General features: G+C 40.8%; 1 protein-coding gene across 2 annotated transcripts in view; it reads right to left on the reverse strand.

Moving 5' to 3' along the window:
* Positions 1-5977, reverse strand: part of OSTM1 (osteoclastogenesis associated transmembrane protein 1) — a 29736-nt gene extending 23759 nt beyond the window's left edge. Inside the window, exon 1 of one of the 2 annotated variants that reach the window (XM_004372441.2) lies at positions 5516-5977. In XM_004372441.2, coding sequence (XP_004372498.1) covers positions 5516-5908 — 393 coding nt within the window. In that variant the 5' untranslated portion in view covers positions 5909-5977. The remainder of the gene's footprint in view (positions 1-5515) is intronic. The other variant, XM_023727629.1, reaches the window with a different exon arrangement.
* Between the last annotated feature and the right edge of the window lie 5567 nt (positions 5978-11544).

Genomic DNA, 11544 nt, shown 5'->3' on the forward strand with positions numbered 1-11544 from the left:
GTTAGAATTATGCTCTACATCCTTCTCCAGCTCTGTCCAGAACCCTCTGTTGTGATCCTAGTCAGAGCAGTCAGCGGTGGTAGCCAGGCACCATCTAGCTGTACTGGACTCAGTCCGGTGAAGGTCTTGGTAGCTTCTGGCAGTTTTTTTTCCCTTACAATTTATCTACTGATGAAGACGGTTAGTACTATAGAGTTTCTCACAGTCTGGATTTTGCTGATTGCTTTCCTATGATGTTGTTTAACATGTTTCTCTGTCCACTATACTTCGTGTGATTTGGTAGTTATATCTAAAGACTTGATCAGATTCAGGTTTGATTTTTTTTTAAAATAAGTCAACTTCGTAAGTAAAGCTGTGTACTTCTATCATGAGACACATAACTTCTTGCTGTCTTTCTGAGACGTATTTCTGTTTTACTTTATAAACATTACAAGATGTATCCAAATGAATGCCTGCTTTTAAAATAGTCAATTGAACAAAACCTTTTTAATGCTCCCTTCTTGGAATTGCTTTCAGAGCAATTACTGTTATTACTTCTTAAATAGAGCCTGGCCTAGGGAGTCAGACAAGAGTGGGTGACAAACTGGTGATCTTAGGCAGCTGTCCTAACCTCTCTGAGCTTCAGTTTCATAATCATGAGCCCGGGGTTACTGTATTTAGTATGTTAATCACCTAGCACAATGCCTGGCACATAGTAAGTGCTCAATATATATGCCATTCCACCTAGCTACCTTGCTGCCAATGTAAAGTGTGCTAAACAGGTATAGTTGGCTAAGCATTATCAGTTACTGAAGTTAAATCTTCATAAGTAGATGACTGGCTGTTTTTAAAAGCAATACAGTATGGCCTATATGAACGTTCAATGCATGGACTAGGTCAATACAGGGAAATGTCAGTGTGGTTGGGGGAAATTAGGAAAGAGCTCATGGAGGAAGAGGGATTTGAGGAAGGGAAGGGGATTCTAAAATGGGGGAATAAGTGATCATGGGGTGAAAGTGGAAATGATTATGTGAAATTCAGAAAATATTCAGTAGGCCAATATAGCTAGAGTAAAAAGTTTCTCTATGGAAGCAGGGGCATTAGAGGGAGGAGTCAGGGCAAAGTTGTGAAAAGCCTTGAGGGTCAGACAGTGAGGATTCTCCAAAATTTTTGAGAAGGGTGACATCTCAAATTTTAGGTGCCAGGTTTAATCCCTGACCACTCTACCTATCCCCAGATCTAGACAAGATCAATATCCTTGTTATATGCTTTGGTAGCATCTTGGGTTTTTTTTCTTTGCAATACTTACCACACCTCAATCTACTAATTACTTGTATAATGATATGTTTAGTATGTTTTCCCACAAGCTCTGCTCATTCATAGCTGTATCCCTAATACCCACCTCTAGCCTGCACATAATAGGTACTCAATAATTTTTTTAATGAATGCATAAGAAGTATTACATTTTCTGATCTCTAATGAAAAGATACAGCATATTATGTTATGCTGTTTCAATTTTCTCCCTATTCCTAAGAATTATTGGTCTAAATTAGAAGTACGTTGAACACTCACCAGATACATATCACAAATCACTAGCACCCTCACAAATATAAATGAGGCATGTATGTGTACACACACACTCTCATATAATTTTAAACAAGCCAAGTAGAATAACGTTGTTGCTGTCACATGCCCTAGAGTCGGTTCCGACTCATTGCGACCTTATGTACAACAGAACAAAACACTGCCCGGTCCTGCGTCATCCTCACAATTGTTATGCTTTATGCCATTGTTGCAGCCACTGTGTCATTAAGTTAGAGCTTAGCAATTCAGAATTTGGGGGCCAAAACATCTTCACAACCACTCTTATGATGCTGAATGGTTCAATGAAACCATGCCACTATCAGCTTAACCTAGAAGAAAGTATGACTCAAAGATGGAATTAGTCATTTCTACCATTGTTTTCAAAATCACTGTATTCTTTACCTTGAGATAATAAAACTCTATGTAGTCCTTGACCCTTGACCCAGTAATTCCAAGGGGAAGTGATAAGAACATCAGATAAGACTATTAGCTTGCTAATTTCTTCCTTTGAATCTTGTTCTCTTTATTATACTCCCCTCTCCTTTCATTCAATCCATGTTCATTCACCCTAAAGGTGAGAAAGGATGCCTTGTTCAAAATTTAACTTGTAGGTTTTCTCTGATTAACCCCTACCTTGCTCTGTTTCCCCTGTTAACTCAGCATCTCCTCACCCTTCTGCTCTTAAACTGAACAATTTATAACACTCACACTGATGACTCTTTCCTTTTCTCAATACAAGTTTATCTTATTTCCCCAACTACACTGATAGAGTGAGGCCTGGGTCTTATCCTCCCTCTTCTTCTATATCCTTTCACAAGCCCAATATTCAAGAATAGTAGGTGCTTGCTAATTAAATGGATTTAAATAAAGGACTGAGTCTATGTGAGTCAAAGAAAATACATCACTCTTGAGAAATAAACTCCCCTGAGAATAACTGATTCCTTCAAGTTCACTTGTAAGAAACTGAGAATACATTTTCCATAGCTTCATTATCACACGATAGTTCAATTCCCAAACCAGTCCATAAAAGCCTATGATATCCATAAAGAACCTCAGCACTGTAGAAATCATAATTTTAAGCTAATGACCCACATCCAGCTCTACTGAAGAAGAGGGGAATAGAGACCAGGTTCTAGGATGAGTTGGGGAGGGAAATGCAGATTGGAGGAAGGGTCTTCTAGCCTCTTTTTATCTCTTTACCCTCTACTTTTCACCTTAGAGTAAGGTGAGCTGGGTGCCCAGGGGCAAGAAGGGCTAAAGGAAGAGGAAGGAAGTTTCCACAACCTCCAAAGGAGCTTCCCCTGGGCATAAAAGAATTCAAAAGGAACGACATACACAGATTGGGTGATGTCTATAATGCTGTGCCACTAGAATCTGGAGTAATTTTTTAACCTATTCTAAATTCTGCAGTACCTACACAAAGAAGGAAAACATATGCTGTCTCAAGAGATCCAAGCCTTGCATCATGATTCACAACCATTCTGCCCACAGTAGCCCTTATTCTTCAAAGTAAATGGCATCTTAAACTCCCTAAGGAACCAAATCACTGGGCTGAGGGCTGGGGACCATGGTCTCGGGGACATCTAGCTCAACTGGCATAACACAGTTTATAAAGAATATATTCTACATCCTACTTCGGTGAGTAGCATCTGGGGTCTTAAAACCTAAGATGCTCCACTGGTCCCACGCCATCTGGAGCAAGGGAGAATGAAGAAAACCAAAGGCACAAGGGAAAGATTACTCCAAAGGACTAAAGGGACACAACTACCACAGCCTCCACCAGCTGAGTCCAGCACAACTAGATGGTGCCCAGCTATCACCACCAACTGCTCTGACAGGGATCATGACAGATGATCCCAGACAGAGCTGGAGAAAAATGCAGAACAAAAACTCTTAACTCACAAAAAAAGACCGGACTTACTGGTCTGACAGAGACTGGAGAAACCCCAAGAGCATGACCCCCAAACACCTTTTTAACTCAGTACTAAGGTCACTCCTGAGGTTCACCCTTCAGCCAAAGATAGACAGGCCCATAAAACAAATAATAATACACGTAGCTTAACCATGTATATGAGACTAAATGGGCACACCAGCCCAGGGACAGGGACAAGAAGGCAGGAGAGGACAGGAAAGCTGGACAAATGGAAATGGGGAAGCTAAGGTCAAGAAGGGAAGAGTATTGACATGTCACGGGGTTGGCAACCAATGTCACAAAACAATATGTGTACTGTTTAATAAGAAACTAATTTGTTCTGTAAACCTTCATCTAAAGCACAATCTAAAAAAAAAAAAAAAAAAAAACACTGAACCAGGAAAAAAATAAGAGTAAATGGTATCTTAAAAACAACTCACCTAACTGCTCATAACATGATGCCGTATCATATCCTGCTGCAGTTGACAGGGACAAGTCTTGGGCACTTTCCTTTAAAATCATAGCAAGGTATATACAGACATAGATATCCTCTGCCATACCCAATAGAAGTATGCCTGAAAATAGTGCATGTAAACCTAAATTTATTTAAACAATTACCTCGAAAACTTGCTTTTTACAGAAAGACTGACCAAAGAATTTATTTAATGTAACTAAATCCCCCATTTATATTTTTAAAAATTTGATTTACATTAAGTAATATCAGGCTGACGAGAGCAGTAATCAACTACATACAAGTTTACATTTGTCTATGTCTACTACAGAGTCCCTGGTTGGTGCAAATGCACTCAGCTGCTAACCAATAGGCTGGAGGTTCAATTCTACCCAAAGGTGCCTCAAAAGAAAGGCCTGGTGGTCTACTTCCTAAAAATCAGCCATCGGAAACCCTATGGAGCACAGCTCTATTCTGACACACTTGACATCACTGTAAACTGGAATTGACTCCACAGCAACTGGTAGGTAGGGTAGTATGAAATAATTCCAACCACATTTTAATGAAACTACTTACTGTTCCTTCAACATAAGAGGAACTTTCCCATTCTCCAGTCCCAATATCATTCCTCATATTTTTCCTTTACCAGACATATTCAGCCCACACCTCGTGACTCCCACCAGCCCTGCCATTCTAATCCTTTCCTAGTCTAGACCCTATAAGGTCCTTAAGGGACTTTTTTTTTTAGATTAAATTCTTCACAGCACCTAACACTGACCAGAAAAGCTCTCAGGGTACCAAGAATTGGGGGGGGGGGCGGAGATTTACCATTTCCTAGAAATGTTAGCTCCCATTTACTGAGAGCTACTACTACGTGTTAATTTTCTAAGAGCTCCTTTTATTCCCGTTTTACAGATGAGAAAACAGGCACAGAGAATATGAGTAACTTGCCCCGCATTTAAGTGGAGTAGAACTGGACCCCTGGTAGACTGGCTGCACACTGATCTTAATCACCAAGGTGAACTCCCACATGGTAACTCTTTTATTCCTTTTTAACAACCACATCAGGCAGCTGGTTCTCTCCATTTTACAGAGGAGGAATCCGAGGCTCTGAGAGGATTATTAAGCCAAGCTCACAATGCTAGAAGTTGGCGGATCTAGAAACTTTTAGCTACAAAACTCAAGCCCCTAACCACTACCACACAATACAATTTCTCCACTTCACTTGGAGTTTCAGGAAAAACTTGTTCCTAGAAACTCCAGGTGGAGATGGGGAGGAAGCTATGGCGGAAGGGTGGAGAGGAAAAGAGAAGTAGGATTAGGAGTTCAGAAGTCCCAAGAAAGCCAGTCATATCTATCCGCAAATACGTACCAAGAGGATGCTCAACAGCAGACACGGGGGCAAAATTCCAAATCCTAAGCCCCATAACGCCACCCATTTTTCTGATGCCCCAGACTCCACAAACCCAATCCAAGTCCCTTTTCTTACAGGTGGGGAAACTGAGATTCCCCAGCGCTGACCACCATCTACATCCTCTTCCTTTCCCAACCCTCCACGCCAGAGGTCCCTGGTGTGCTCTTCTACCCACCCCCACGGCTCGGCTGATGTTGTCCATCTTGTTGGCGACCTGTTGGAAGAGAGGATAGCAGGTCTGACAGAGTCGCACGGGCCGGGCGCTGCGTACTATACACCCGGTCAGCTCAGCGCTGCTGTTCGCGAAATCCAGCAGCAGCTCCCGACACTCGGGGTCCAGATTCGGCAGGTCCGGGGGCAGCGACTGCGGCCCCAGCCCTCCGCCCTGCAGCAGAGACAGGGACAAGTCCTCCACCTCCAGCAACTGCTGCTCCGACAGGAGGTCGTGGAGAACCCCGTGGGGGCTGCTGCCGAAGGAGAGCGTGCCCAGAGCCAACCTTGACCACAGGAGCAACAGCCACGGCAGCAGCGACGAACGCCGCCGCGCGACTCTTCCTTCTGGGTCCATCACCGGGTTCACAAACCCCGGGACGCTCACCACCGCCTCTCCCCTCCCAGACAGCGCCGCCGACCTCCGCCGCTTCCGGCTTCCTCCGGCGCAGGCTGGGAGCGGGATCACGAGGTGCGCGCGTCACGGCCCCGCCCCCGGCGCGTGGCGCTCCACCCCATTGGCTGCGGAGAGCCTCTCGGGCCTGCGGGCCGGCGCGCGTGCTTCTGCGCGCGGAAACAGGCGGCTTCGAAATGCGAGCAGGCGTTGGGCGCTGGCTATCCTGCGAGGGACGCGCGAGACTTTGGCTGGCGTCGGGCTGAGGGCCACCGACCTGAAGCTTGGCCGCCATGTGTATACAGCTGTCCACTACTTTGAGCAATTCATTCTCGGGGGCAGGGGTAGGTCTTGGACCTTGAACACCCACTGCTATGGAAGTTACCTGGGTCCTGGAAGTCTGAGAAAGAGTACAGTCTCCGCCTTCAAAATGACTGTTGAGTGAGTTATGAGAGAAACCTCACTATGCGTTGCAGGTTTTTAAATTGGTGTTTCTTGTAATATTTTTTTCCTCACCCTATTTGGAAAGAGTAATAACGCGTGTTCATTATTTTCGGTAGTGGAGCCTAGTGGCTTAAAAAAAAAGAAAAAGCGCTGTCCAGTAGAATTTTCTGCGATGCTGGAAATGCACTTTATCTGCGCTAGTATGGTAGCCACTAGCCACATGACTTTTGAATACTTGAAATGTGACTACTGTAGCTGAGTAACTGGATTTTTAATTGTATTTAATTTAAATGTAAATAGCTACTACATACGGCTAATGGCTATGGTATTGGACAGCTCAGGTCTAAGTTATTTCACTCTGTAGTCTGGTCTTAGGGTGGCGTCTGTCCAGTTTTGCCTGGGGCTGACCCTAGTTAATCGTAGGGGCATCCTCTAATAAGCATCCTGATACCACTGCTTGGTTGTAAAAAGAATTTGAGATCATGATCTGGAAAACAGTTTTCTGCCAAGTATCTGACTTGACAAGTATCTGGCAAATTTGGTAGAAGGAAAATTACTTCCTGGCTGGTTTGTGTAATTCTGCTTTCCGGGGTTATCATTTTTTTGCCTTGTAAACTGCAGCACTACGGCACTAACTCATATTCCGTTTATGATTCTTTATGCTTCTGAGGGTTCTTATAGCTACTTTTTACCCAATCTGTTTGGTCAGTGTTTTGTGTTCCTAAATTTGCTTCTGATAGCTCAGTTTTGCTTCATTGTTGTTACCAAGAAACAATTAGTAGGAAATTTGATTTGTGTTAACAAAAAAATGTATTTCCGAAACAGAAATAAGTTGTCTTAATTTTCTCAAATGTCATCAAGTAACTTTAGATGATTTACATGGTATATTCAATTCAGTTGCCAATTACCATTCTTAAGAGTTCTTTCAGGTACCACATGTGATGCTAGTGAATGTGTTCATTGTTAAATTTCTGTAGAAAGCAATATAGCAGAACCAGCAACATTAAAAATGTGCATACTCTCTGACCCAGCAATTCCACTTCTGGGAATTTATCCTAAAGATATACTAACCGTGTATTCAAAAAACCCAGTTGCTGTTGAGTCGACTTCGACTCATGACGACCCCATGTGTCTCAGAGTAGAACTGTGCTCCACAGGGTTTTCAATGGCTGACTTTTCAAAAGTAGATTGCCAGGCCTTTCTTCCAAGGCCCTTTGGGTAGATTAGAAATTCCAACCTTTCCATTAGCAGCCAAGTGCATTAACTGTTTGCACCACCCAGGGACTCTAGCCATGTATAAACCAAAAAAAAAAAACAAACAAACAAACCCATTGCCACTGAGTCGATTCTGACTCCTGTTGACCCTATATGACAGAGTAGAACTGCCCTATGTGGTTTCTAAGGCTGTAATCTTTACGGAAGCAGGCTACCATATTTTTCTCCCACAGAGAGCCTGGTGGATTTGAATCCCTGACCTTTCAGTTAGCAGCCAAGCGCTTTAACCACTGCACCACCAGGTTCCTTATTCATTACAATATTGTTGGTAATAGCAGAAGGGTGGGTTAAAGGGACATCTTAAAGAAATTATGGACCCTTGTGTTCCTTTCCTTTCTCTTTCTGGAACAACACAGTTCTAAAGCTATAGGTAAAGTAAAACAAGGTAGGTATTTGTGCTTGGTGGTGTGGGGGTGTCAGTGGCCCACAGCAGGGTGTCAGCACAGGTAAGTTGAGCAGGACATTCACTTCGGGAAGGAAGGAACTGCACCAGGGTATTGGATCCTGAGTGGAGTATGAAGGGTTTCCATGCAGCAGAGGAGGCAGCATTGACAATGGGAGGTTGCTTACATTTAGAGGGATTGATCAAATAAGTAGATATACAAAGGATAATGGAAATCAGTTTCTCATTGTCAGAGAAGGGATTTACAAATATGAAAAGGAAGAAAAGTGGAATGAACTTTATAGTGTCATATTAAAGTTAGAAATATTAGTGCAAACTCATGGCTTTAGACTTACAGAGATACAGAAATAAATATAGGTGTATATATATGTGTATATATGTATGCATATGTGTGTATATGTATATGTATGTATGTACATGTGTGTGGGTATATTTTTCCTGGCTCTGTCCACTGAGAAGGCCTAGGAGCAGAGGCACCCCAGTAGCAATGAGGACACCTAGTGCACAGACTTTGGTTTCTAAACACCATTCTCCATTAAAAGGAACCAGGGATCCTTGGAAAAATGACTGATTCCACCACTGGGGAAGGAAAAGTACAAGTTGAGCCTAGATCATCTTGTTGTGCCAGAAAGTAAGGAAGGGCTTAAAGAATGATGGGGACGTGTCAAGAACATACAGAAACCAGCTTGAATAGGCTTCCACTGGCCAAATCTGGGACAACTGGAGCCTCAAAACAAACAATGATAGTAGCAGATTATAACCCATTGAATAAAGCAAGAAACTGTGAGCCTGTAGTGATATACTTAAATGAATAAATTGAATGCTTGATGAGGAATAAGATATTTACATATTTTCAAAGACATCCTGCAAAATACTTATTAATTACAAATGGAAAAGGAGTAAATTTACAGTAGAGAAGCCTGTCAGACTTCACATTGATCAAATGATCAACATGAACATCGTCATAATGGGACAAACAGAAATTACGCACCACCTGATAGGATGCAGTTAGAACACAGCATCACTTTTGTAATATTCCTGCCAAAGATGCATAATCTGAATCCAATCATTCGGAAACATCAGACAACCAAATTAAGATTCATTCTACAAAATACATAGCCTGTAATCTTCAAATGTGTTATGAGTATAAAAGTCAAGAAAAGATTGAATTATACCATACTGAAAGAGAATAAAGAGTCATGCCAGCTAAGGTAAAACATGGTTCTGGACTAGATTCTTCTAACATAAAGAACATTACCGGGACAACTGATAAAATTTGAACGGGGTATGAGAAGGTCTCTGTGAGTCGAAATCAACTCGACAGCAAGGGGTTTGATATGGTTTTAATATCTTAATTTTCTGATTTTGATCATTGTAGCTATATAAGAAAATCTTTTTTAATAATTTATTGATGTGAAATTCACATAATATAAAATTAACCACTTTAAAGTGAACAATTTAGTGACATTTAGTACATTAAAATGTTCTGTAGCCACCGTCTCTATCTTCTTCCAAAATGTTTCAATTACTCCAAGGTAAAACTCCTTACTCATTAAGCAGTTTCTCCTCCTTCCTTCTTCCTCCCCGCCCCCATCTTTCAACCACCAATCACCATTCTGTCTCTATAGATTTATCTATTCTGGATATTTCATATAAATGGAATGATACAGTATATGAACTTTCGTGTCTGGCCTTTTTCATTTGAGGCTCATCCACGTTGTTACATGTATTAGTATTTCATTCCTTTTTTATGGCTGAACATTATTTTATTGTGTGTATATACCACAATTTGTTTATTCATTCATCCATTTAACATTTGGGCTGTTTCCACCTTTTGGCTAATGGGAATACTGCTGCTATGAACATGTGTGTACATGTACTTGTCTGAGTACCTATTTTCAACTCTTTTGGGTATATACCTGGGAGTAGAATTGCATGTGTTAATTCCATGTTTTAACTTTTTGAGAAACTGTCAAACTATTTTTCACAATGGCTGAACCATTTTACATTCCCTTTAGCATTGTACAAGAGTTCAATTTCTCCATAGTCTATAAGATAATGTTTTTGTTTGTAGAAAATATGCAGAAAAGTATCCAGGGATGATGAGACATCAGGTCAGTAACTTTCAGATGGTTCAGGAAAAAAAAAATTATTTGTACTGTGCTTGCAACTTTTGTGTAAGCTTGAAATTGTTTCAAAATCTAAAAATATATTATAAAAAAATTAGGGTACAGCAATACAATAGAATTCTGTGCATTTGAAATCTTACGTACTGATGTGGACCAATTGCAAGATAAATGAAAAAAAGTAAGTGTAAGAAAAAAAGACTTCTTAATACTTCTGCATGCATATGTGTAGACTGTCTCCAGAAGAATACACAAAAAAGTGGTCATTTTGATAGAAGACTAATTGGATAATGGAGGGATAGGAGTATGAGAGAGACTGTTCACTCTAGGCTTTAGTACTTTTTTAAAAAATTTTTGCTGCATGTCAATATAATTCTTATTAAGAAAATAAAAATAAAAAGATAGGGTTTTTGGTAAGCTATCAGGGGGCCTCAGGGCATTTGCAAATCCCACTAAATTTGTTCACAGAGTTTTGGAGGTGTGTGTTTTTCTGAGAATAGAGTCAAAACGTTCATCAGTTTTTTCATAAAGTATGTGATCCACAGAAGGTTAAGAACCGTAGATTTAGAATATACCCAAATATATCCCTTCCTCCAAGTTTAAAAGTTGCATTAAGTTTGCTTTTTATCTCAACATATCTTAGAAACAAACAAAAAACAAAAGATAAATTTATTGTGATAGGCACTAAAATAAAGGTGACTAGAATACCATTGTACTCTCAGAGAAGACGTAAAAAATATGTACAATAAAAATAACTATTAAAGGAGATAGTGCAGAGATTTTTTGAAGCATTAAAGATAAAGCTACTAACTGTGCCTAGGCATTTGGGGAAGAGTCAAAAATCTCTTTAAAGAGGAAATGAGGTCTTAAAGAATGAGTAGGACTTCACCCAACGGCAGCTCCAGAATGTCTATGTAGGCAAGAGTAGTGGCAGTCTAGATAGAAGGAAAGGTTCAGAACTTGTCCTAAAACTGCATTTTCATGGCAAGCACACTATTTTTACTTAAAGCTTATGTTTATTGGGGTTGCTGATGGAGATTATGGAGATGATACTAACGCCTATCCACTCACTTAGTATTCTGTGTGTTAAAAACCTTAAGTTTTATCATGTAGGCAGTGGGGAACTGTAGTCGAATTTAAGCAGGACAATGACATACATGATCATACAGGCATTTTAGGAAGAGAAGTTTAGTAACAGTGTGGAAAAAAGTTTTGCAGGATTGAAACTGTTGTAGTGCTTAAAGTAAAAGTAAAAGCCTAAAGCAGGCTGAGGTGGGAGTGGGAGAGAAGAGGGGTTAGGATAATGAGATATTTATGATCCAGAAAGAACAAGAATTGATGATATGTAGACC

This window comes from Trichechus manatus, unplaced genomic scaffold (assembly GCF_000243295.1).
Source record: "Trichechus manatus latirostris isolate Lorelei unplaced genomic scaffold, TriManLat1.0 scaffold00017, whole genome shotgun sequence".
Taxonomy (NCBI): Eukaryota; Metazoa; Chordata; class Mammalia; order Sirenia; family Trichechidae; genus Trichechus; species Trichechus manatus.